The following is a 27,685-nucleotide window of genomic DNA, read 5'->3' on the forward strand; positions in this document are numbered from 1 at the left end:
TAAATCTTTAAAAGTATTTTAATTAATATAATCTCTTGAGATCAATAATATATTGTTTAAATTTTCTGCGTAAGTAGGCCCAAGGCAACGGCTGGCAAAAGGGTAAAGAAAAAGTAATTTCATTTTAAAATAAATGCCAAAAATCAACTTTACAAAATAACTTTATCAATATGAATCATTTTAAAAAAGAAATATGACTTCATATACATGCATCAAATTGTACTCTCATTCACTGACATGAACACACCTCCACAAACTAACACAAGGGCAAATAAATAAATATATACAAATAGATATACATGGCCAAATAACGAGCTACAGATTCACCTGCCATTTCCAGAGACCAAAATCTTCTTATAAATACACTGGCAAACACAGCAAAATACCAATATAAAGGAACACATATATACATATATGCATAAATACCAGAACCCAAAGTGACATGTAGACATATACCACAGTGCTTATATACACATACATCATAAATAAGCATGTAGTCCAGAAAGAAAACAAATGGTGATCCACAAAACAGTCAAAAATATTATACCCTTTTCATTGCTGGTGAAAACTTAACAGTTCACAATAAAATTGAGTTTAATATAATGCTCATGTCTTAAATAATGGAAACAGAAAAAGAAACTAGACTCTAAAGCCATTCCTACAGACACTGAGTCTCTCATAAAAATATAACAGCACAATGATGGGGACTCCTACCCTAACTAGAATAAAGGTAATTTGCTAAATGAGACCACTGAAAGTGATAAGAGAAACATTGTGTAAAATGAGCTAAATTCTTTTCACTTTAAAGGCCCTGCTAGAGATTTGCTGCTGCTCTACTTCACGACCTGGGGAGGCAAAACTAAAAAAGCTGTTGCTGGGTTCAGGTGCTGTGGGAGAAGCCACAAAAAATGGTCTGAACTGAAAATCTCCATCTCCACCACCCCGATTTCGAACTGGTGTACTGTCCAAAGGAAACTTGGAGTTGTTCCCTAGGAAAAAAATAAGGGGAAAACTTAAGCATCCATTTGCTTACAGATCTTTAGGTACAAAAAAACAAAATTCATTTAATAAATATTTTAACAGAATCAATTCCTATGAGACAGTAAAATATAAACTTAATATTGGATAGAGAAAAGGGTTATGATGGCTCCTACTCCCTCCCCCAACCACAGTATATACTATACCTTCTGCTGTGATGCACTTTCCAGTAGCTATGAACTCATCACCAAAAGTAATTTTACAGTGAAATGTTTTTAGCATAGCCAGAATTTACAATTCATAATTTCATTCATTATCTATGTAATCTACTTCAAAGGAATAGTGTGTGTGTGTGTGTGTGTGTGTGTGTGTGCGCGCGCATGCATGCACGCGTGTGTATAAAGCCTTTTGTCCCAGGTTCTTTAAGAATAATTTTATTTATTTACTTACTTTTATTTTATTTTTGAGAGAGAGAGAGTGCACCTAGCAAGGGGGGTACATACAGAGGGAGTGAGAGAATCTTCAGCATGCTCATCTGGTGAGGAGCCCAATGCAGGGCTCAGTCTCACAACCATAAGATCATGACCTGACCCAAAATCAAGAGTCTGACGCTTAACTGACTGAGCCACCAGGAGCCTCTAGAATAAAATTTTTTTAAAATACTGCCATAAACAGGAAATATATATCAACTATGAAAAACTGGCACATACTCACAGTCCAAGATTAGAGTAACATTAAAAAAAAAAAATCAGGGGCGCCTGGGTGGCGCAGTTGGTTAAGCGTCCGACTTCAGCCAGGTCACGATCTCGCGGTCTGTGAGTTCGAGCCCCGCGTCAGGCTCTGGGCTGATGGCTCGGAGCCTGGAGCCTGTTTCCGATTCTGTGTCTCCCTCTCTCTCTGCCCCTCCCCTGTTCATGCTCTGTCTCTCTCTGTCCCAAAAATAAATAAAAAAAAAAAAAAAAAAAACGTTGAAAAAAAAAAAAAATCAGACAATAGATCTGATTAAATAAACATTTAACAACTTCCACTAAACCATTCTTTGGCTTCTACAAGTTTTAAATGGAGTATGTAACTAAAAGAGAATGCTGACTATAAACATGCTTCAAGCCAACAGCTGTAACAAGAGATAAATGTAGAAAGGTTAAGGGGCACCTGGGTGGCTCAGTCAGTGAAGCGTCCAACTTCGGCTCAGGTCATGATCTCACGGCTTGTGAGTTCAAGCCCCACATCGGGCTCTGTGCTGACAGCTCAGAGCCTGGAGCCTGCTTCAGACTGTGTGTCCCTCTCTCTGCCCCTCCCCTGCTTGCACTCTGTCTCTCACTCTCTCTCTCTCTCTCTCTCAAAAATAAATTAAAAAAAAAAAAGTTAAAAAAAAAAAGGTTAAGTGTGCATATAAAGTGAAACAGGAAAGAACTGATGAATATAAAGAAATCAACATAAATATGGATTGTAACAAGGAAAAAATATCTATAATGTTAATATACAATAACACTGACTAAATTATAATTATGATTAACTGAAATTTAAGCAAAAACTTGTTTTTGCTTCAATTCTTATATCTGATATTCTTCACCTTATTACTTCCTGCCTTTTCTAGGACATCTCTTCCCCTACTAAATGTTTTTCCTCAGGCTGTAATTCAAAAAACATGTATTTAGGAAATTAAGCACATGAAACTTCACTTTTTTACATTCCAAAACTAATTTATACTAATAGCATAGCAAAAATCACTTGGATTCTATTATATCAAGAATAGTATAAAGAGAACTCAGGAAGAGACAGGAGTTTCATTGTATCTGTCAAGGCACCTAACAAGCAGAAAAGAACTGGTAACTTCCTAGATTGTGCACTTCCAGAAAGCAGGAATCCTATCTGCATAATCCTTATATTTTCATTGCCTAGGATTATGTCTAGCAGACTAGTACATGAAGTATGTTTGATAAATACTTGATGAATGAACAAAAGCAAACCAACAATAACTTAAGTACTGTGCAATCAGTATTGCCATGTGAAAGAAAATGAAACATGGACTTCTTGAGGATAGGAAATGGTTGAGTGTGGGCTCTGAAGATAGTTCTGTAACTTAACTAATTTACTGAAACTTTCTGTGCCTCAGTTTTCTCATCTGTAAAATAAGGGTAATAACTACTTCACGAAGTTTTAAAAATAAAATGAATATATGTAATATTATAACAGTATCTAGTCCTTAGTAAGGAATCAAAAACTGGCAACTAATATTACTGCAAGGAAACAGCTTTTCACTTAAAGTATCAATTTGCAAACTATTTTGAAGAGATTTACTGTTTACAATGAAGATGTAACTTAACCACAAGCAAATAAAAATAAATAAAAGCAAAGATGTACATGTTTAGACCTGGATAAGGAATCTGGAACCTATCACCACTCTAGGCCTTTGGAGTCTCCACTGACTTTCTAGAACTGTGCAGAACACAATGTGAAAGATTTAAAGAACAGTTATTGGATATTATATGTCCTTTCTTACCTAATGGAAAGCCAAAAACACCAGATTGTGCAACCATGGATGGTTCCAGCATACTTTCTTGGTTAGCAATCGTGATGTTTCGCAGCCTAAGGCTATCATACAGGCCTTGGAGCTTTTGATACTGACGATTTCGCTCCATAAGTTTCTCAGAGATGTCACTGAACTTTTTCTTATATTCTTCTAGCACTTTCTTCATGGAGGTGACTTCCCCCTTCATAGAGGTCAATTCTACATCCTTACTCTGTATTTGCTGAGTGTATATCTTCTCCATCTGTTTCAGATGGCCCTCAGCCTTGCTGAAATTGTATTCTTGATAGAGACGCTCCTGATGTACCTGCCCCGAGAGAAAAGGAGATTTTTAAGGTAATAAGTACAAAGTTATATATCATAAAACTTTACACAAAAAGATTTACACCAGGACATTACTAATTTAACATTTAGAACCAGATTAAGAAGCAAACTAGATGTACAATTGGATGGTTACTATAGAAAATAATACACCATGTCACTAAACGCATAAGAAAAAACTCTGGAGGAATATTCTCAAACTGCTACCATTATACCAACAAAAGTATCTATCTAACCCTGAAAAGTGACATGTAGTCTTAGTATTTTTAAAAAATATGAATGTCATATTTCAAGTAATCCATAATATGGAGAACAGATAAGATAGTCTCCAATTATCCCTGTCTCCTTGTACTTAGATTGTCTCCTACAATGTGGGCAGAAGCTGTGACAAGAATACAGGTAAAATGAAAAGATGCTGCTTGACATTACATAAGACTATAAAGTCGGCCTTAGCACACTCTCTTGCTGGCTTTGTAAAAGCAAGTAGCCATGTTGCAAAGGCCAAGGCAAGTAATTGAGTACAGCCTTTGAGCAACAGCCAGCACAATACTGAGGTCATAATGAATCTAAACATAAGACTGTACACAACCTTCACAAAAATTAACTCAAAATGGATCACAGAACTAATGTAAACACAAAACTATAAGATTCCTATAAGATAACAGAGGAGAAAATCTAAATGATCTTGGGTTTAATGGTGACTTTTTAGATGCAACACAAAAAGGCACAATCTGTGAAAGAAAGAACTGATGAGCTAGATTTCATTAAAGTTGAAAATTTCTGCTCTGCAAAAGACAATGTCAAGAGAATGAAAAGACAAGCCATAGACTGAGAGAAAATATCTGGGGGCACCTAGGTGGCTTGGTCAGTTAAGCATCCAACTTCGGCTCAGGTCATGATCTCATGGTTTATAAGTTCGAGCCCCCTTCGGATCCTGTCTCCCTCTCTCTCTGCCCCCCCACGCTTTCTCTCTCAAAGAAAAAGAAAAAAAAAAAAAAAGACATGATAAGTCTGTTATCCAAAACATACAAAGAACTCTTAGAACTCAACAATAAATAATCCAACTTAAAAAATCAGTCACAGGGGCGGGCACCTGTGTGGCTCAGTCAGTTGAGCAGCTGACTTAAGTTCATGTCATGATCTTGCAGTTTGTGAGTTCAAGCTCCGCATCAGGCTTTGTGCTGACAGCTCGGAGCCTGGAGCCTGTTTCTGATTCTTGTCTCCCTCTGCCCCTCACCTGCTCACACTCTGTCTCTCTCTGTCTCAAAAATGCATAAACATTAAAAACTTTGGGGCGCCTGGGTGGCGCAGTCGGTTAAGCGTCCGACTTCAGCCAGGTCACGATCTCGCGGTCCGTGAGTTCGAGCCCCGCATCAGGCTCTGGGCTGATGGCTCGGAGCCTGGAGCCTGTTTCCGATTCTGTGTCTCCCTCTCTCTCTGCCCTTCCCCCGTTCATGCTCTGTCTCTCTCTGTCCCAAAAATAAATAAAAAACGTTGAAAAAAAAAAATTTAAAAAAAAAAAAAAAAAAAAAAAACTTAAAAAAAAAAGTCACAAACCTTAATAGACATTTCACCAAAGAAAATAAACAGATGTGAAGTAGGCATATGAAAAGATATCCCGACAAAGCTGTAATCATCAAGACAGTGTGGTACTGGCACAAGAACAGACACTCAGATCAATGTTACAGAACAGAGAACCCAGAAATGGACCCACAAACATATGGCCAACTCATCTTTGACAAAGCAGGAAAGAATATCCAATGGAATAAAGACAGTCTCTTCAGCAAGTGGTGCTGGGAAACTGGACAGTGACGTGCAGAAGAATGAACCTGGATGGACCACTTTCTTACACTATACACAAAAATAAACTCAAAATGGATGAAAGACCTCAATGTAAGACAGGAAGCCATCAAAATCCTTGAGGAGAAAGAAGACACAAACCTCTTTGATCTTGGCCGCAGCAACTTCTTACTCAACACGTCTCCAGAAGCAAGGGAAACAAAAGCAAAAATGAACTACTAGGACCTCATCAAAATAAAAAGCTTCTGCACAGTGAAGGAAACAATCAGCAAAACTAAATGGCAACCGACAGAATGGGAGAAGCTTTTTCCAAATGACATACCAGATAAAGGGTTAATATCCAAAATCTATAAAGAACTGATCAAACTCAACACTCAAAAATCAAATAATCCAGTGAAGAAATAAGCAAAAGACATGAATAGACACTTCTCCAAGGAAGATATCCAGATGGCCAACCGACACATGAAAAAATGCTCAACATCACTCATCATCAGGGAAATACAAATCAAAACCACAATGAGATACCACCTTACACCTGTCAGAATGGCTAACATGAACAACTCAGGCAACAACAGATGTTGGCGAGGATGTGGAGAAAGAGGATCTCTTTTGCATTGTTGGTGGCAATGCAAGCTGGTGCAGCCACTCTGGAAAACAGTATGGAGGTGCCTCAAAAAACTAAAGATAGAAATACCTACAACCCAGCAATTGCACTACTAGTCATGTATCCAAGGGATACAGGTGTGCTGTTTCAAAGGGACACATGCACCCCCATGTTTATAGCAGCACTATCAACAATAGCCAAAGTATGGAAAGAGCCCAAATGTCCATCGATGGATGAATGGATAAAGATGTGGTATACATATATATACAATGGAGTATTACTCAGCAATCAAAAAGAATGAAATCTTACCATTTGCAACTACGTGAATGGAACTGGAGGGTATTATGCTAAGTGAAATTAGTCAGGCAGAGAAAGACAAATATATGACTTCACTCACATGAGGACGTTAAGACACAAAACAGATGAACAGAAGGAAAGGGAAACAAAAATAATATAAAAACAGGGAGGGGGACAAAGCAGAAGAGACTCATAAATATGGAGAACAAACTGAGGGTTACTGGAGGGGTTGTGGGAGGGGGGATGGGCTAAATGGGTAACGGGCATTAAGGAATCTGCTCCTGAAATCATTGTTGCACTATATGCTAATTTGGATGTAAATTTTAAAAAATAAAATTAAAAAAAAGAAAAGATATCCCATATCATGTTATCAGGTAAATGCAAATTAAAACGAGATACTACTACACACCTATTAGAATGGCCCAAATCCAGAACACTGATAACTAGCAAGGATGTGGAGCAAAAGGAACTCTCCTTCATTGATGGTAGGAATGCAAAGTTACAGCCATTTTGGAAGACAGATTTCTTATAAGACAGCAGTTTCTTATAAAACCAAACATACTCTTACTATACAATCCAGAAATCATGCTCTCTGGTATTTATCCAAAGGAACTGAAAACATGTCTTGCACACAAATGTTTATAGCAGCTTTATTCATTATTACCAACACTTGTAAGCAACCAAATTGTCCTTCAGAGGTGAGTGGATAAATAAACTGTGTAAAATCTAACAACAGAATAGTATTAACATTAAAAGGATATGAACTATCAAGACATGAAAAAACAGAGAAAATTTAAATGACTATTACTAAGTTAAAGAAGCCAATGGAGCGCCTGGGTGGCTCAGTCGGTTAAGCGTCAGACTTCAGCTCAGGTCATGATCTCACGGTCTGTGAGTTCGAGCCCTGCGTCGGGCTCTGTGCCAACAGCTCAAAGCCCTGAGCCTGCTTCAGCTTCTGTGTCTCCCTCTCTGCCTCTCCCCGCCTCACACTCTGCCTCTGTCGATCTATGAAAAATGAATAAACCTTAAAAAATTTAAAAAAAAAAAAGAAGCCAATGAAAAAGACTACAAACTGTAGGATTCCAACTGTGTGACAGTCTGAAAAAGGCAAAACTATGGAAATAGTAAAAAGATCAGTGGTTGCCAGGGGTTAGGGGAAAGGAGGGATAAAGTTGGTGCACAGATTTTTAGAGCAGTGAAACTACTTTGGATATTATCATGGTGCATATAAGTCATTATACATTTGTCCAAATTCACAGCATATATATAGCACAGAGAGAACCCTAATGTAAACTATGGACTTTGGATGATAGTGACATGTCAATGTAGGTCCATCATTTAAAACAAATGTACCATCGCGGTGGCAGATGTTGATAATGGAGGACTATACATGTATCGAAGACAACAAATATATGGGAAATCTCTCCATCTTCCTCTTAATTGTGCTATAAACCTAAAACTGCTTTAAAAATAAAGTCCCTTCGGGGCATCTGGAGGATTCAGTCAGGTAAGCGCCCGAGTTCAGCTCAGGTCATGATCTCATGGTCTGTGAGTTCGAGCCCCATATCAGGCTCTGTGCTGACAGCTCAGAGCCTGGGGCCTGCTTTAGATTCTGTGTCTCCCTCTCTTTGCCCCTCCCCGACTCACACCTCTGTCTCTCTTTCTCTCAAAAGCAAATAAACATTAAAAAATTTAAAAAATAAAATAAAGAATAAAATCCTTTTAAAAAACAAAAAATATGGCCCTCAGTTTCACATGCCACTAGGAAGTGAATGCTGCCAGAGCATGAGCTTGGAAGCAGATCTTTCCTCAGTTGGCCATACTGTAGCCCCTGTCAACACCTTGATTATACTTTTGAGAATCTGAGCAGAGTCTATGCTTGAACTCTTGACCTATACAAACTGAGATAATAAACATGTTGTTTTAAGCCACTAAATTTGTTGATTAAGCCATTAAGTTTGTTACACATATACAACTACTATATACAGACACAAATTTTAGCTTATCTTTGGACTCACTATCCTTTATATATTGACAAGAATGAAATATGACCACTCACCTCTAAATTTTTTTTTAATTTGCCCATTCAATATAGCGTGATGTAACTCCACCAAGTCTGGGTTACCAGTCCCTTCTATGTAGTCCCACAGCACTCTGTACTTTCCTTATAATGTACACATTACAATTATAAATGTCTGGGGTTTTTTAATCTTTATCACCACTAAACCGTAGCCTTCTTGAAACTCATACATTTTGTTCATTACTGTATACTCAGTACCTAAGAAGGTGCATGAAATATAAATGTTTCCAGAAAATATTTGTTGAATAACTAAATAGGAAAAAAAAAAATTTATTTCTGACTACCTTACTCATTCACTGCTTTCTACCATATTTGAAAAGATGAAAACAGTAACACATTCATGTTCAATCAGTACTATCCCCCAAATAGGAATCCACTTTAAGATATAGTGTCTATTCATTCAGTCAATAAATATTTACTGAGACTTAAGACCAGTAACTATGATGGTCACTCAGGACCCAGAGATAAAGTATCAAAACTTGACATAAAGAACTCTCCCAACTAGAAGACATGAACAAGTATGCAGATAATTATAATACCATATAAATAATACAATAAAAGTACACATAAGATACAGGAGCATATAAGAGGGATGCCTTACCCAGAAAAATATAATGAAAGGATTAACTTGTTGACAAGCAAAATCTTTAAAAAGCATTATAAATGTATATGCAAGATATACAATATACTCAAGGACACGATTAAAGTTCTCCACAGGAAAGTCTTTCTAAGAAGGTACCAGAAATCATGAGTTAAGGATGTGAACTTGGTAATAAGGATGCTCATCACAGTGGTTTTAATAAACTAGAAAAAAATTATGAGACATTTCTATTATATCAAAAAAAAGACTAATAAAAGATAAATAAAAAAAGAGATAATATCTTGCAATATCTGAATTACATACATATAAAGAATTCTTGTAGTACCTGGGTGGTTCAGTCAGTTGGGCATCTGACTTCAGCTCAGGTCATGATCTCACAGTTTGTGAGTTCAAGCCCCACGTTGGGCTCTGTGCTGACAGCCCAGAGACTGGAGCCTGCTTCAGATTCTATGTCTCCCTCTCTCTGCTCCTCCCCGACTCATGCTATGTCTCTCTTTCAAAAATGCATAAACATTAAAAAAGAGAGAGAGAATTCTTACAAATCAATAGGGAAAAAACCTACAGCAAGTGAAATAAGCAAACTAAAACAGGCAATTGATAAAAATACATGAAAACATACAAGAAAATGTTTTCAGCTAACCATCATCTAAGAAGTGCATATTTAAACAAGATTTTACTCTACTCATTATCTAATTGGTGAGTAGAAATATGAACAATCAGGCACCCTCATACATTTAAGGGACACAAAATGTCCTAACTGGAGGACAATTTTAAAATACTGCAATTTGGGGAGCACTTGGCTGGTTCGGTCGGTAAAGCATGCAACTCTTGATCTCAGGGTTGTGAGTTTAAGCCTCACATTGAGCAGAGAGATTACTTAAAAATAAAATCTTTTAAAAGTTAAATTAATTAACTGCAATTTTTAGAACTTTGAAATATGTATTCATCCACTTTCAGGAATTTAATATTAGCAAATAATTAAATACGTGAATTTGATAAGAATGCTCATCACATTTTTTTATAACTTGGAAGTAATTTATGACACAACTATTAAAATTATGATTATAAAATAACTAATTTAAAAATACTAAAATATTCTAGTAATCATAATATATTGTCAGCTTTAACTGATATTATCCTACTTTGGGACAAAAAATATATATATGTAAAACATATTTATGCACAAAAAAAAGTCCAGTAATACACAAAAATATCAACAATGATCTCCAAGTTATGGAATTATGGGTGATTTTTTAATTTTCTTCCCTTTGGATTTCCAAAAGTAAACATATGACCTTTTTAAATTTTTTTTAGTGTTTATTTATTTTTGGGAGAGAGACAGAGACAGAGCATGAGCAGGGGTGGGGCAGAGAGAGAGGGAGACACAGAAACCCAAGCGGGCTCCAGGCTCCCAGCAGTCAGCACAGAGCTGACGTGAGACTCAAACCAACAAACCACAAAATCATGACCTGTGCCAAAGCTGGATGCTTAACCAACTGAGCCACTCAGGGACCCCTAAACATATTACTTTTGAAAAAAAAAATTATTAAAAAGAAAGTTTTCTATATATTCACAAAAAATAAATACAAACACAGTGAAGGAAAAACATTAGAAGATTTCACATGCCTCCAATCATACTGTCCAGAAAAACTAGCCTAAGCACTAACCTGATACGTCCAGAAGGCCAGTGCACGGGAGCTGATGTCCAACACAATCTCTGGTCGAAGTCCTGCCAATACCATGGCTTTATATTCCTCTGATGGACTGAGTTCTGTGCGGACAATGTCTAGCTTTCCAGAAAGGGTACTGTTGCAGGCAGGGCAGATAGCTGGTGAACGACTAAACTCACCACTGCCATGCTGATCACAGAAGATGTGAGAGCAGGCAGTGACCCACGCATAACCAGAGAGTTTGAGACGACACTTGCGATAATTACAAAGCAGCATGTCTTCACACAAAGACATAATAGAAAGTGAGGTCTCCAGATGCTGAAAAGAATCCTAATAAGGGGTAAATGAAAAGGCCAAATAAGTCAACTTTTAGTGAAAATGAAATAAATAGTAAATAAACAGACCATGTTTTCATTTAATTATGATAAAATAATGTATTTTATTGTTTTTGTAATTATTATCAATGTTACATTGATTTCACTCAATATTAACTGTGTTCTTTTGTGTAAACCGCTAGAAAGTCCATGAAAAAGAATTTTAAAGAAACAAATTAAAGACACTAGTGGTCCAAATCTTACTAAAGCCAAAAATAGTATGTACGTAGAAAATAAAGTTTAGGAACATTTTGCAAAGTACAAACAAATAAAAGTTAATTACGCCCTTCGCCATTCCTCAATACCTAAATAAAAAAGCCAAATTTATGACCGTCCATAGTTTGCTAGCATATTTTAGTATCACTTCTCACACTTGGCAGACTTAAGTCCAGGCACTGATTTCAACCATTCTTTAGTGCAAAGTGTCTTTTAAGTTACATTTTTAGGTTTTTCATAATACATGGACTTCTCAGATTCTTTACCTGCATTGCCTTAACTAAAAAGCCGGTAGTAATCTGCTAGTATTAAAATAATTTAATTCGTCCAAGCAAATGACTATTATGAAACCTGAACAACTGTATAAAAGCTGCTTTAGGGGCGCCTGGGTGGCGCAGTCGGTTAAGCGTCCGACTTCAGCCAGGTCACGATCTCGCGGTCCGTGAGTTCGAGCCCCGCGTCAGGCTCTGGGCTGATGGCTCGGAGCCTGGAGCCTGTTTCCGATTCTGTGTCTCCCTCTCTCTCTGCCCCTCCCCCGTTCATGCTCTGTCTCTCTCTGTCCCAAAAATAAATAAAAAACGTTGAAAAAAAAAAAAAAAAAAGCTGCTTTATCATCAAACAATTCCTTGCAAACAAATTGCAAGGATAGCATTCAATATTAATACAAATACTATTGAATGCTATCCTTGCAATTTTTTTTTAAATGTAAAACTAAATAAATACTTTTAGGTTACTTTTCAATATAGCATCCACTCTCACTGGAGTTTTACTAACCGAGACTGGACAGCAATATTGTGGATATATCAAAATCATATACTGTAAGAAATAATTGTGACACGTCAGTTATACACCAAGGAAAAATGTTCACATTTATCAACCGATAAATTCTGTCAAGAATGTTGCCTCAGTCACAGGGGTCGACGAGGACGCTCTGACACCTTTATCCCCAAAGTACCCGCTGAGGTAGGCTCCAAAGGTAAATGGCACCTTGCAGCCGGAGTTATAAGGCTTATTTTACCTTCAGCAGGGTTAATAGGCATGGGGCGAGCAGAAAAGCTGGGACGTTTGGAACCAGAGCCTTCTCGGGCAAAGCGAGGGGAGCGGCTAATTCCCAATTTTCCCTGACTGAGGGAATAAAGCCAATTTAGTGAGCTGTCCAAGTTACCGAGGGCCAAGTTTTTGAGAATTAGACTCACAGAAACTTCACTCTGGAGTTGTTGGCCTGCTTCCTGCGGTCTACGGAGAAAATAATAATAATACAAATAAAATATCTAACCTGAGGCGCCCAGATAAAGCGCGGGAAAACACCGTTGCCGCCACAATTCCACAACTACTGTAGGGAGAGCTCGCCCTGCGGCTCTTACTACATCTGAGAGCGCACGCGCGGGGTTGCCCCGGAGCCTGCCGGGTACTGGGCACAGGGCTTCGTACGGCTCGGGATCCTGGGACCGGTCAGGCTGTGGCACCCAGACTTGGTTGGGTACGTATTCCCGGCGCAGGCGCATATCAGGCGCTGTGAGGGTGCGAGTCTCACGTAGTGTGGTCTAGGTTTCCCGCTTGGGAGCCCAATGGATACAGCCATTGAGTTCCCTTCACTGCCCTCGAATGGCAGAAGAGTTAACATCCTAGCCCTCCTGGGTGTAACAGCTGAGGTCAGTCTCCCCAGGTAACAGCAGGCAGGGGGGCCAGAGGCAGTTGAGAAGCTAACAGAACCTCTGAGTACACAGGCGTGTTTGTCCTAGAAACACTTGGGGATGACAGGCTGGGCAGCACATACTTCCTAAGTAGGAAAAAGTCCCGGAAATGTGATGCCCGTAATTGGATAGCTATCACCTCCACATTCTAGTTCTGCCATTTTACTTTTTATCCATCTTGGTACAGGGATCTTTATAGCTTTCACATATCTTCTAGATACATTTAAAAATAGAACTTTTCCTTAGTTTATGATGTTACCAACATTTATTACAGGGCCTGAAATGAAGGGAGAGGATCAGGGGTCACAGCTTTTTTGAGGTGATCTACCTGTGTGCTCTCCTGGACCTACTTTTAATTATTTAAATGTTTGTGCCTGTTTTACCCTAATGCTGTCACCTGCCAATTTCTTTTCTGTTCTGTGTAACCTGCGTGGTCTTCTGCTCAATCTATAGAAGCCTATTGGAATTCATATTAGAAACTAAGCTGAAGAGGGCTTGAGGGGTCCTCAGAATACAAGCCTTAATGCTGTCTTTTGCAGCCACCTGTCCGCATAATGTGTAGTAACAGATACTACACAATGGACACCAAAGCCCTGTAAACCCCTTTATGGGTTGTAAATCTCTAATACTAACCCTTTCTTCTTCAAACAAAACCTATCCTAATTACACAACTTTTGGCTAGTTTTCTGTCTACTTCCAACTTGTTCACAGTAATTAGAAAGGGTCCTCTTGGCCTTTATATACATTTCCTAAAATGTCGTCTGAGAGTTTACAGTGGTAACTTAATTCTGGTGTACAAACCGGATTCAAACAAAAGTGGGTGTTCATGTGTAAACCCCTAACATCTCTTTTGCATATCTGAGCAGTTTATGCATTTCCTGATTTTAATTATGCCAAATATACTACAAAAGTGTAGAATCTAAAGTTAGAAAACACAAAGCATTCAAATTCAACCAATACCTAACTTTGTGATCTAACTTACCTTTGTACTGCAACATGATCTCTTCCTGCTTCTTCATCAAGACCATTGATTCCCCAAACCTTAGGGTTTCAAAACTAAGTCAGTTTCAAAGTCAGTCTCAAGTTTCCTCTAGAGTCAGTTTCACATTTCCAACCCATTTGGCTAAAAGCCTGTAAGAATAATATACATATTATGTGGGTGTGTATGTGTGTGTATGTATACTTTTTTTTGCCAAAATTTTGCCGGATAGAATAAAAAGGGGCAGGGGGCTACAAAGACTTAGTATCCCAGTTATCTGGAACACCAGGAACTGAACTAACCTCCTTCTTAGTGGCATTGTGTCCTCTTGTTATGGCAAACCTTTCACTGCCTTCACTGGCTGTTTTCTGGAGGGCTCCTGGGGATGAGATTACTAAAATCAATCAAGGCTGAGATACAGAGACCCATCCACCAAACAGAACTTTTTAAAATACTGGTTTTTGGGGTACCTGGATGGCTCAATTAAGCATCAGACTTCAGCTCAGGTCATCATCTCCCGGTTTGTGAGTTTGAGCCCCAGATCAGGCTCTCTGCTGACCTCTCAGAGCGTGGCGCCTGCTTTGGATTCTGTGTCTGCCTCTCCCCCACTCATACTCTGTCCCTCTCTCTCAAAAATAAACATTAAATTTTTTTTTAAATATTGGTTTTTATTATTAAATATCAAGCATACAAAAAATGTGACAAATGACCATCATGCAGCTTTAATAAACTGAAATCTTTCTCACATTTGATTTTCTTTTAAATGAAGTAACATATTATAAATATAACTGAAGCCTCCCCATTTTCTTCTACCTCTCCAGAGGTAAACAAGCCAGATTTTGGTATTTATCATTCTCATGCATGCTTTTATACTTTTAGTATATATGTATATATCAATCTTGTTTTGCATGTCCTTAAACTACTAAAATCTTATTTTGCATGTCCTAAAACTACTTATCATAGTATGCATCACTTTGCTATTTTATTAACTGTTTTTGACATGTAGTCATGTTAATACACATACCTTTCACTAATTCATTTTAACAGCCAAATTCTAAAAATTTACCACAATTTATCCATTCTTCTAATGGACATTTCTTCCAGGTTTTTAAAATTAAAAACAATACTTCAATAAACTTTCTATACATGTTTTCTTGAATACACATGACAAGAATTCCTATAGAACATAATACCCAGAGACTGGATTTGTGTATAATCAACTTCAAATAAATTTCACTACCACCAGCAAAAACGAGAGCACACTGCTTCAGACTTAGCAACATATGCAAGTGTCATTTTTATGGTTTTGTTTTCATTTTTGCCCTTATGATGGCAGTAAAATGGCATCTCAATGTTTTAACATGCCAATTCTTTGATTATTAGTGAGATTAAGCATCTTTTCAGGTGACTGACTACTCAGAGACCCTCATCTGTGAATTACTCATTCATATCCTTTGATCATTTCTATATTTCTTTGGAGTCCTTTGTTGATTACATGGTATGTAAACCTAAGTTTTAATTTTACTATATACGAATTTATCAATCTTTCCTTTTGGTGCTTAAGTCTATTCCAATGTCATCATATTCCTTGTTTTTCTATAGGTTTAAAGTTTTGCTTTTCATTTATAGATGTTTGATCCATTCTTCCTAATATAAGGATCTGGATAAACTCTATAATTTGTGCTTACGCATTATTTATACCATTTAATTACAGATTATCTTCACGTTTCAAAAATGATTTTTTTATCATAAAGTTTGATATTGATCTTGGGTAGATATTAAGTATCTATCAGCTATACGGAGTATATACCACATTGCTCTAAAAATTTCAAAATAGTAATCTCTCCTGTTATCATTGAATCTTAGAATGTTAGCATGATCTACTCTAAACTAATTTGATACTTATATTCATTTTAATGGAAGAATCCTAATCTAAAAATTAGATTTCAAATTCTAACAAGTTATTATAGTGACATACCATTTCTATAATTCTAGTATGAGTATTAAATCCCATTTCAAATCACAGGGATAAGTACTAGACTTCCAATACCTGAATTTGTATGTTATATCCCTTGCAAGTAAAATATATCCTCAGGGATATAAATATACTATGTAGGGCAAAAAATTCTTTACAGTATAATTTAGCCAAAACAATTATAAGTATTTCAACATTAACTATAAAGCAGAAATAATGACTTTTTAACCATACCTGAGTGCTCTGTAAAACTTAAATCAATGATAAATGTCCAATTAAGGCTATAAATAAAATGCTCATAATAAAAGATATCCTATTAAATATCAGTAAGCTTTTGGGGTGCCTGGGTGGCTCAGTCGGTTAAGACTTCAATCGACTTCAGCTCAGGTCATAATCTCATGGTTCATGAGTTCAAGCCCTGCACTGGACTCTATACTGTCAGCAAAGAGCCCACTTTGGACCTTCTGTCCCCCTCTCTCTCCCCCTTTGCTGCTGGTTCTCTCTCAGAAAAATAAATAAACATACATACATACATAAATATAAGCTTTTATATAATTATTCCTCAAACCCAGTTTGTTTTGGCAGCCATTCTTCATTGACCCTTAAAGGATCAAGCATCATAATCAAAGTAATCTCTACACCCAGCTTGGGTCTTGAACTCACAACACTAAGATCAAGAGCAGCATGCTCTACCAATAAGCCAGCCAGGCACCCCAAGTATTAAGACTTTTAGGTAGACTCACTGGTACCCAGATGTACCTATATATACAATGTACCTATATATACATTTTTCATCAGAGGCAAAATTTAAGTCCCAATTATTACATGTAAATGTCTTGCCAAAATGCCATTAAAAAGGGTGCCATTTTCCAGGAACTTAAAAAAATATCTAATGGAGGTTTCACTTCACATATTTTTGCGTATCTACTCTAAGCCAGGCATTACAGATAAGGAAGTTTTCCTGCTTTCATGGAGTTTACAATCTAGCAAAGAATCTAAGAATGATGAAAGAAAATATTTTACTCTTCCTGCCTCTTACATTTTTGCAAGGTTTTTTTAACTAATTTTCTTGCATTTCTTTTAAAAAATTTTTGTTAATGTTTATTTTTGAGAGAGAGACAGAGCATGAGTCGGGGAGGGGCAGAGAGCGAGGGAGACACATAATCCGAAGCAGGTCTCAGGTTCTGAGCTGTTGGCACAGAGCCCAATGCAGGTCTCGAACTCACGGACCTCGAGCTCATGACCTGAGCTGAAATCGGATGCTTAACCAACTGAGCCACCAGACACCCTGCAAGTTGATTCTATAAACCCTTTCTGAGGAGAAAAGTCTGTTTCCATCTTTAATTTCCATCTACTTTCATGCTGTGAAGAAAAATACATTTTTTAAAAATGTTTATTTATTCTTTGAGAGAGAGAGAGCACAAGCAGGGGAGGAGCAGAGAAAAACACACAGAATCCAAAGCAGGCTCCAGCCTCTGAGCTATCAGCACAGAGCCCAATGCAGGGCTCATAAACCGTGAGATCATGACCTGAGGTGAAGTCGGACGCTTAACTGACTGAGCCACCCAGGTACCCCGAAAAATACATTTTTAATACTAACCTAAAATGTGTAAGCAACCACTCGGTAGAAAATTGATCAGTAGAAACTCATCAGTACAAAATGATTAAACAACTTAAAATGTAAACATGAATGACTTCAGTTATTGTTTCAGAAATTCTCAATTTACTAAACCACTTTCTTTCATAGCCCTAGGTCAGTGCTATTCAAATACTATTGCAGTCAAAGGATTGTCAATAAACTTACACATCCTTATGTTTTAATGTTAGTTTTGTTTTATTTTTCAATCACAGGTACATTGTCTTAACCTAGAATCACCACCTGCTTTGTAATTGTTTGACTCCGCAAAAATCAGAAGACACTAACGGACGGCCAACCCATCCCCATGGTGCCCTGAGTGAAAACAAGTCAGCTTGGATATATGATGGACTAAAATCTCACTACCTAAGCTCTAAGCAGTGAGAGGAACAGCCATCAAAATTTATCTCCAACCACTTTAATAAATGTTTTAAGAATGTTTTAATGTTTAAGAATGTTTTAATAAATGTTTTAAGAAACATTTATAAAAATAAAGATATTAAGTCATTCTTTTTTTTTCAAGTCAGTCTTAATAGGAATCACTACATCTAAATTTTTAAAAAGTCAATTAAGAGCTAAATGAACCATCAAGTATCATCTGCTCCAGCTAAGACAAAATGAGGAATAGGATGATAAATAACTCTGTGCCAAAACAAGATCAATCAACTAAAGAAATGTTATTGGAACAGTCACATAGAGATACACACTAGTCCTGATTATCATACTTACTACCATAATTCTAGAACTTTAAATTAGGTTTTGTGTGCTGGAGGTAAAGATGTCAGAAACCACCAGGTAGAATAGTTTAAGATAAATATGCACATGGACTTTGATGATAAAACAGCTAATATCTAGGGGCACCTGGGTGGCTCAGTCGGTTAAGTGCCCAGCTTCGGCTCAGGTCATGATCTCATGGTTCATGGGTTGGAGCCCCATATCGGGCTCTATGCTGACAACTCAGAGCCTAGAGCCTGCTTCAGATTATGTGTCTCCCTCCTTCTCTGCCCCTCCCCCATTTGCACTGTCTCTATCTGAATCATAAACATCAATAAAAAAAAAAAAAAAACAGATAATATCTATTGAACAATCACGATATGCTTAAGCAGTGTTCTAAGCCCACAAATTTATTATCTAATCTTCAAAGTGACATACTATTCTTTTGAATCTGGCACTATTATTCTCATAAGATATTAAGACACTGAGATGTTAAGAAACTTGCCAAGGTTACATAGCTGTTAAGTGACAAAGGATTGGTTTGAACTCAGTCTCACTCCAGAATCTATGCATAATATACTATGCTACCTCAACATCTTTGACCTTTTAAAAAATTAAATCTGTAGCAACTTAGCAGCTGGCCACGAAGCCACAAAGTTGAATTTTCAAAGATTCATATGTCTGTCAAAGCTTCTCAGCTTCAACATAAGCCTTACCACAAAAAAAAAAAAAAATGTTGTCATCATCTGTTGTATATCCAGGACTTAGAACACCCAAGAATTCCAAGCTGGGAAAGAAGTCAGACTCAGATCTAGTTTTGGTCTCCTGAAACGTCATTGCTGCAAAAAGACATAGCCAAAGCTGAAAGCTATTTCAAGTACTAATGTTACTTTGGATTATTTGCATTTCCTGTATTTCTCCCTCAGATGTACCCCATTCTCTGAAGCATGCAGGCACAGATAAAAAGAATAGAAGCCTGTTCTGTGTAGGTTCAATTAATACAATACATGAATATAATAAAGTCAGAAAACACAGGGTAACAGGATCACCCTTAGAATCCAATTCTAGAAACAATAATCCCTAGTATTGAGTATATCCTTTCAAAAAATTTCTGAAGTAAACATAAATATATGAAAATATTTAAGCATAAAAGGGATTAGGCACACTGCTCTATAACTTGTTTTTAACTCAATGTATCTTGAATATCCTTCCATTTCAAAAAAGGTAAACCTGTATCAGAACTTTTAAGTGACTATTTAGTGTTGCATTTTATGATCCTGACAAAATTGACTGAACCAACTCTGAAATCCTCTTAATCTTATATATAAATTAATAAAATAGTGATTAGTTAAAAACCGCCAAGTAAAGTGGGTGATAGAATTATACCAGTTATCAGTGCTTTTTCTGTAGTGTTTGAATGTTTACACTGAGGAAGATTCTTGACCCTGGTTCTATCTATCTCAAAAAGATATCACAAAAGGTCAAAGCACACAACAAAGTATTGTAGTGTCAGATCTGTAATTCAAAGATTTAAGATTTACCTGGGACTGGGGGGCTAGATCCCAGTAAGAATTCCAAGAAGCAGAATTCAACTCCAGGTGTTTGCCCTAGCTTTAGTCTGCTCAGAGCATGTGTTTAATCAGGGTGATCAGCTGAAACACGGACTTAACATGCATTTCATCATGGCAAACTGTAGGTGACTGATGAAGGGCAAACCACCACAGGCTCCCCGTCTCTAAACTAGGAGGACACTCTTAAGGTTAGAACTAAGGTTTTTTCAAACTACCAAATTCCAGCCACTAAGGACACTGAGCCCCAAAACTTAGTAGATGATTAGAAATCCAAATCAAGTAAAAAGACTTTTCTTTTACACTTACCTCTGGTATCAAATCCATCAGCTTCTATCTAGAAATTAGTTGAACCACACGATCTACCAACTACCTGCATATCATCTTTCCAAATGCATCATCTCTGAAAAATAAAGAGTAAATAATAAAGGTTATGATTACAGGACTTGAATGCATACCAGCCTACTCCCAAGCCACATCTCTATAGCCTCAAGGAAAATTAACCTCAAGGGAAACCATTCTTTGTATCAATCTCCAACCAGTAATATAAATTGACCCATCTATTTGGAGAATGAATGGCATGAAATGCCCAAATGCCCAAACTCAGTATCACATTAGGACAGGACTTCTTACACAAGCTCAGATTCTTGTATAAATTTAAAAGTTTGGGTAAAACTGTACAATAAGTTTAACCAAACTCCAAAAGTTACATGTCCAGAGTCTCACAATAAGAGAACAGTATGGAAAAGGAAGGAGCCATGTGCTGGCTGCAACCAGAGCTTTGCAGTTATGAGAACAAATTCAGTGAGATGGGGCATAAATGACATGGGTTACTGCCAACCTTTCCAAGTCCACAGGGTGTTCAACTACAGAAAATACTTGTAACCAGTCATTAGATTCACAAAATCCTTTAAAAAAAAAAAAAAGAAAGAAAGAAAGAAAAAATAAGGAAAGGAAAAAAGGGCGCCTGAGTGGCTCAGTTAGTTAAGTATCTGACTTCAGTTCAGGTCATGATCTCACGGTTTGTGAGTTCAAGTCCCGTGTCAGGCTCTGTGCTGACAGCTCGGAGCCTAGAGCCTGCTTCAGATTCTGTGTCTCCCTCTTTCTCTGCCCTTACCCTGCTCATGCTCTGTCTGTCTCTCTCTCTATCTCTCTCTCTCTCAAAAATGAACAAATTTTTTTTAATAAAAAGAAAAAAGAAGGAAAGAGCCAGGAACTCATAAAATAAATAAGGTAATCTCGGGCCCATGGCTTACTCAGTCAGTAGAACATGGAACTTGATCTCAAGGTTTGAGTTCAAGCCCCACATTGGGCATGGAGCACACTTAAAAAAAGAGAGAGAGAGAGAAGGTAATCCAAAATAGTTAACTTTTTTTTCAAAGCATGTTTCAATTTCATGAGACAATGCTGATTGTATTTAACGTTTACTTTTGGTAAAAATTTATCACAACAAACTAAAGAAAACTTTCCTGACATAGCAAAATTGAATTAGCATCATTTAGAACCCAAGGCAGCCACAAGATGGCAATATAAGAAAGCATAATTTCCTCTTCCAAGGCTCCAGTGTAATCTAACTTTCAGGTGAAAGCCTAGACACAAAGCTCATCACTGCAGGCAATCTTCAGACTATTCCCTATTATTAACTAGAAAGTTTCTTGTATTATTATATTTAATGATAATCTAAAACTTACTAAAACTATTATATTTTTATTATGTTCCTTTTCATACAACAATGTGAAGATTTTAAAATCCATAACCTCAGATACAATCTAGTTAGAAATACAAGACTGATGCAGATTAATGCCCATGGGAAGTACCAAAAAGTGGTATAGCAAGGATTCTTAAAAATAAGAATCATTGGTCAGGGTGCCTGGGTGGCTCAGTCGATTGAACGTCTGGCTTCAGCTCAGGTCATGATCTTGCGGTCTGTGAGTTTGAGCCCCGCGTCGGGCTCTGTGCTGATAGCGCAGAGCCTGGAGTCTACTTTGGATTCTGTGTCTCCCTCTCTCTCTGCCCCTCCCCCACTCATGCTCTGTCTCTCTCTGGGTCAAAAATAAACATTTAAAAAAGTTAAAAAAAAATAAATAAGAATCATTGGTCATAGTAGTCTTCATGAAGAAAAAAGTTATGTATCTTGAATGAGCCTTAAAATAATACCATATTGTATATTTGGAAGTTGCTAAGAGAGATCTTAAAAGTTCTCATCATAGGGTGCCTGGGTGCCTCAGTTAATTAAGTGTCCAACTCTTGATTTGAGCTCAGGTCATGATCACAGTTTGTTGAGTTCGAGCCTAGCATTGGGCTCTGCATTGACAGCACAGAGCCTTGCTTGTGAGTCTCCATCTCTCTGCCCCTCCCCCACTCACACTCTGCCTCTCTCAAAATAGATAAACTTAAAAGGGGCGCCTGGGTGGCTTAGTTGGTTAAGTACCTGACTTCAGCTCAGGTCATGATACCAAGGTTGGTGAGCTCAAGCCCCACATCAGGGCTCTGTGTTGACAGCTCAGAGCCTGGAGCCTGCTTCAGATTCTGTGTATCCCTCTCTCTCTCTGACCCTCCCCACGCTCATGTTCTGTCTCTCTCTCTCTCTCTGTCTCCCAAAAATAAAATAACATTAAAAAAAATTAAATAATTCTCATCACAAGAAAAAAATTGCACTACCCAACAGGTAACACCACATACAGCTGTTAAATTTTAAATTAAATTCCTCAGTCACATTTTAATTGCTCAATAAACACGTGTGGCTAATGGTTACCATGCAGAATACAAATATAGAACACTTCCATCACAGAAAATTCTGTTGGATAGCAGTGCCTTAAAGGATGGGTATGACTAAAATAAGGTGACAGAAAGGTAAGTAGTATCTAACATTCTTAAAAATTCCTATTATCTGGGGTCACCTGGGTGGCTCAATAGGTTAAGCATCCAACTCTTGATTTCAGCTCAGGTCTTGATCTGATGGTTCCTGGGTTCAAGACCCATGTGAGGTTCCACACTGATAGTGCGAAGCATGCTTGGCATTCTCACTCTCTACCTACCCATCCCCTTCCCCTCTTGTGCATACACAGGTACACTCTCTCTCTAAATAAATTTTTTTAATGTCTATTCATTTATTTTAAGAGAGTGAGAGAGCATGAGTGGGGGAGGGGCAGATCGTGAAAGGAGAGAGAAAATCCCAAGCAAGCTCCCCAATGTCAGCACAGACCCCAACAATGGGCTCGATCCCAAGAACCATGAGTGCATGACCTGAGCCGAAATCAAGAGCCAGAGGCTTAACCCAGGCACCCCACAAAATAAATAAGCTTAAAACAAATTCCTATTCTGTCAGAAACTTTAAAAATCATTTCACTCAAACTTTATTATCCCATATTTATTGTTAAATTTGAGGCTTAGAGAAATTAAATTAACTAGCTACTAAGAGCTATTAAGACCTAAGATTTAGGGACACCTGGGTAGCTGTCAGTTAAGCCTCCAGACATTTGATTTCAGCTCCAGTCATGATCTCAAGAGTTCTGAGATCGAGCCCCACATCAGGCTCTGCAAGATGATGTGGAGCCTGCTTGCGATTCTCTCTCTGACCCTCCCCCCCTAAAATAAGTACATAAACATTTTTTTTTAAAGAGGATTTAAATTCAGTTCTGTCCACTTCACCATGCTTCTTCCTACAAGAAATAGGAAGCAGAGTTACAGAAGATGGTTGGTTTTAGCATATAATGAGAATGACATACTGGCTCAGTAGGTCAGAAAGAAACTGAGGTGGTTTAAGTACCTGAGAGATACAATCAAAGTGTTATTTTACTCCCATCTGACAGTTGAATAACACTTTAATTATTTAAGGCTGTTTTCAGATGACCAGCATATTAGATTAACTAAGGGAACATAAGTAATAAGACATGAAGTGCAAGGTTTCTACAGTTCTACCAATGGCATTCTACCAATGAAGGCCATTTCATAATTACTAAGCATTTAGGGAACTCAAGTAAATATTTTATAAATACCCCATAAACTACCAATGACCCACTCATTTTGTCCCCTGTGAGAAGTAAAAGCTTCTAAGTACTGGTATTCATGGCCAAAACATACATTTTATGTATGGGAACAGATGCTTCATGAAAACCTGATATAAACTACAAACTGATAATACCAAATCTGAGGCTTCTAAGATGACAATTGCCTATTCAGTTCCATGCCAATTACTCAATGCCCACTGTGTGCCTAGGATTATGGGATACAACAGTAATTTAAAGAACCTATCTTTCTGAGATAGAAAAGACACATATTCATGGGACACAGAGAATACTTTAAGGCATTATCTTAGTCAAAGTTCCAAGTACTTGCTTTATGGTCCCATCAGCCTTTAACCATTCCTACCGAGAATGTCCAAATCCAAGCCCACTTGATTGATGTTACAGATGATTTCACAGTGCTACTTCTGGGCTGGCACATAGGCTTTTGAAGACCCAGGCCTGCATTCCTCCATGGATTCCATCTTCAACCTGAAGCAAAAGGAAAACACAAAATTCTGCATAGGAATTAAATGCTACACTGTCACTTGGCATAGTTCTCTTTTAGAGATAGCTCTATAAGGCACTACTATCAGAAAAGATTCCAAGTTTTGTTTCTCACTCACTGTCAGCTATTTTAGCCCAAAATACCAATGGTTTTAACCTCAGTGCAAGCAGAATCCACTCAGAGCATATATAAAAGTGAGGAGCTCAGAAACACAGACGGGCCATGCAGCTCATACCAAAAGACAACTATTTCACCAGGGTCACAAATGAAATACTACCTGAGGGCTTTGGATCACAACATCAGGAAAGAATAACTTGAAATCAGAATACAACAGGCAGTAAAAGTCTACTCTGTTAACTTGATGTTTTATCTATTTCATTAATACTTTGCCTATCTCAGAATTTACAAAGCCCTTTCTATATATTACCTCATTTTGCAAATATAGGTCATCTCCATCTTATAGGTCTGTAAGCATGGTTTGGAGACTAATGGCAGGCACCTTTGTGGTTAACATAATGGATTTTTTTTTTTTAATTTTGAGACTCTTCATATTTTATTTTTTTTACGTTTATTTATTTTTGAGAGAAGGAGAAAGACAGAGCATGAGTTGGGGAGGGACAGAGAAAGAGGGAGACACAGAATCGGAAGCAGGCTCCAGGCTCTGAGCGCTCAGCTCAGAGACCAACGCGGGGCTTGAACTCACAGACTGTGAGATCATGACCTGAGCCGAAGTCGGATGCTTAACTGACGGAGCCACCCAGGCGCCCCCATAATGGATTTTGAAGTCAGACAAAACTGGAGCTTGACTCCCCCACCTATTTGCAACTTTTCTAAGCCTTGGTTTCCCTTTCTGTAAAATGAGGACAAATACCACCCACCTCTTAGGGCTGTTGTGAAGATTAAATGAGGTAAAATAAACATAAAATACTTTGCACAGTAGCTGACATGCAACTAAATTGTTTAATATGTTGTTTCTATTAAGTGTCCAAGCTCAACCAGCTAATGAGTAGGAATGGGGATATTCTGCCTAAAAATTTCACTTTCACAATATCTTGAAGCCCAGAAAGTCACTCCCTAATGGGAGTGACACATCCCTAATAAGTCCACTTTCAAATCCAAGATATTCCTAACTGGAAAACTAGAGGTTTCACAAGACATGATCTTAGCCTTTTAGGACTTAAAAATAAATAAATAAAAAAGCTTTGGTGGAATTCCCAGAAGCTTTTGTTTTGCATATTTTCATCCCAAAAAAACATTTGTTTTCCCTAACTTAATGCTAAAATATGAGTTTACTCACTCAACACTGTTATTTCAGGAAGATATCCAGCATGCATTCTGCTAAGTAAACACTGGAAACATGCTCCTTCTGCCCATGTGGTTTCTCTGGTTCATGTTGCCATTCCTTCTCAACATTAAATGTGTTCACAGCAAAATAAACCATCCCTTAAACTGAAGTGGGCAAAGATCCATTCACATAAAAGCCATCAGCGTGGTTTTGCTTTTGATAAAAAATCCTTTATTGCTCAATCAGGACATTTATGGTGTTGGTTGGTTTCCAGTTATCACCGTGTACAAAATAAATATAAGTAACAGGAAGCAGTGCATGTTTAGAGTCCTTATAAACTATATCAAACCCAACTGAACTGTGGCATGTGACAACTGACTTATATACAAGGTTATTCATTTTGGGGTTAACAACAAGACTGTAAACTACCTAAATGTTCACCAATAAAGCTTAAATTATGGTATGCACATACATTAGATTACTGTGTAACCATCATAAAGAATATGGATGTTCTTTATTCATTTGGAAATCTCAAGTGGGAAAAGATACATGGTAGAGTATGTAAGAGGGGAGGGTAAAATACATATATTTGCCTATACTTATATAAAATATCTCAGAAAGTATACATAAGAAACTGTTAATGCTGTTACTGGGTAGAGAAATTAGGCGACGTAGGAGACTTCATGATACACGCTTTGATCCCTTTTTAATTTAACCATGTAACTATTACTTTCCAAAAAAATAACATTAATTTAACAATAAAGTGTAAGAATTATAAGGATTTTGAGAAGTCTACAACATTCTATTACTACATTCCATCCACTAGTTTATTTCTTTCACATCTTCTGCCTGGAAGAATGAACACATACATTGTATTCAAACTAATGTATATCAAGGAGGAAAAAAAAAAAAGGGAATCCATTTACACTCAAAGTCACCAGGCAAGACTTTTTATAAGAAAAAATATATCCAAAATAAATTTACTGCTTACTTCTAGAAGGTATATAACATTTATTATAATGCCTGGCCTTCGTATATTTTGATTTTCAACAGCGGGACCTCATAGTGGTCCACTGAGTTACCCAAGGTCACTGGAGGAGTAAACTGTAATGCTAGAATTTGATTTGGGCTTGTCCCGAGCTAAGGCCCCTGATTTTTTCTTTAGTAATTCTTAGGCTTTTTAGGGCACCCTCACTACAGTGGCGACATTAAAATTGGGAGCTCCTCTGAGGGCTCACTAAAATCATCTAACTTCAGAGTTTGCTGCCTAGGCTCACTAAGAAAGCTATAATGAATGCTCTGAGCAAAGACCAGGGAAAAAACAACGTTCGCTACAGCTCCCACAAACCCAGTGAGGGCCTGGGCTCTACAGACACGAGAGAAAATGTACTAGTCTGAACCTCTTCCCAAGGTCTACCCTCCGGCCAGGGAGATCTAAGTCAAAACAGCATCAGAATAGTAACAATACCTTCCCCTCCAAGCAAAAGGAATCCAGGTATTTTCCAGGAACACGGGGACTCTGTACATGAAGCAGAGTCCGTTGTTTCTGGGTCACCAGGTCTCGGGGAAGGAAGGCAGACCCAGTGCTGCAGAGGCCCACGTGGAAATAAGCCAGGCAGAGCATTTCACTGCCTTCTCCCAATCTCCACACAGCCGAAATTAATCGCCTTGTGACTCACACACACTCTAATGTTTGCTTGAAAAAAAGGCCTGCCATCAGGATACAGGGCTCAAATGGAAAAGAAATTCAGAACAATCAGGGAGCAAAATTAAGTGCATACTCACCAGCCCACCACCAAAACGGAGAGACTAAGTGGAGAGACAGGAAGTGGCTTTGAGAAGTGGCCTCAG

General features: G+C 37.7%; 1 protein-coding gene, 2 long non-coding RNA genes and 2 other non-coding genes across 7 annotated transcripts; 1 reads left to right on the top strand and 4 right to left on the bottom strand.

Moving 5' to 3' along the window:
- On the bottom strand, positions 1–16,326 carry CCNB1IP1 (cyclin B1 interacting protein 1). 3 transcript variants are annotated; one of them, XM_019430612.2, is made up of 5 exons: positions 14,447–16,325; positions 14,148–14,296; positions 10,879–11,211; positions 3,482–3,815; positions 1–989 (listed from the first exon to the last, which is right to left on the bottom strand). In XM_019430612.2, exons 3-5 carry the CDS (start codon positions 11,173–11,175, stop codon positions 787–789), a joined length of 834 nt encoding a protein of 277 aa, XP_019286157.2. In that variant the 5' UTR covers positions 11,176–11,211; positions 14,148–14,296; positions 14,447–16,325; the 3' UTR covers positions 1–786. The 3 variants fall into 3 exon arrangements, with proteins under 3 accessions (XP_019286157.2, XP_053745193.1, XP_019286159.2); XM_053889218.1 differs by lacking the exon at positions 14,148–14,296 and having other exon boundaries at positions 14,447–16,326; XM_019430614.2 differs by lacking the exons at positions 14,148–14,296; positions 14,447–16,325 and adding an exon at positions 12,748–14,131.
- On the top strand, positions 12,867–18,250 carry LOC128772975 (uncharacterized). Its single transcript, XR_008417131.1, has 2 exons — positions 12,867–12,951; positions 17,971–18,250. It is a non-coding gene; the product is annotated as an uncharacterized LOC128772975 (long non-coding RNA).
- LOC128773352 (small nucleolar RNA SNORA79) lies at positions 18,008–18,154 on the bottom strand. Its single transcript, XR_008417618.1, has one exon. It is a non-coding gene; the product is annotated as a small nucleolar RNA SNORA79 (small nucleolar RNA).
- On the bottom strand, positions 18,219–27,685 carry LOC128772974 (uncharacterized). The gene is made up of 4 exons (XR_008417130.1): positions 27,620–27,685; positions 24,409–24,533; positions 20,347–20,440; positions 18,219–19,308 (listed from the first exon to the last, which is right to left on the bottom strand). It is a non-coding gene; the product is annotated as an uncharacterized LOC128772974 (long non-coding RNA).
- LOC128773359 (small nucleolar RNA SNORD126) lies at positions 20,085–20,161 on the bottom strand. Its single transcript, XR_008417623.1, has one exon. It is a non-coding gene; the product is annotated as a small nucleolar RNA SNORD126 (small nucleolar RNA).

This window comes from Panthera pardus, unplaced genomic scaffold (genome assembly GCF_024362965.1).
Source record: "Panthera pardus isolate Hobbes unplaced genomic scaffold, ASM2436296v1 HiC_scaffold_24, whole genome shotgun sequence".
Taxonomy (NCBI): domain Eukaryota; kingdom Metazoa; phylum Chordata; class Mammalia; order Carnivora; family Felidae; genus Panthera; species Panthera pardus.

Bases quoted from the DNA above. Each gene is read 5' to 3' on its own strand.
- CCNB1IP1 (XM_053889218.1), bottom strand. From the start codon at position 11,175: ATGTCTTTGTGTGAAGACATGCTGCTTTGTAATTATCGCAAGTGTCGT. The intron at 3,816-10,878 runs GTTAGTGCTTAG...CTCTCGGGGCAG, and splicing joins TGGCCTTCTGGACGTATCAG to GTACATCAGGAGCGTCTCTA. The intron at 990-3,481 runs GTAAGAAAGGAC...TTTTTTTCCTAG, and splicing joins TGTTTTTGGCTTTCCATTAG to GGAACAACTCCAAGTTTCCT.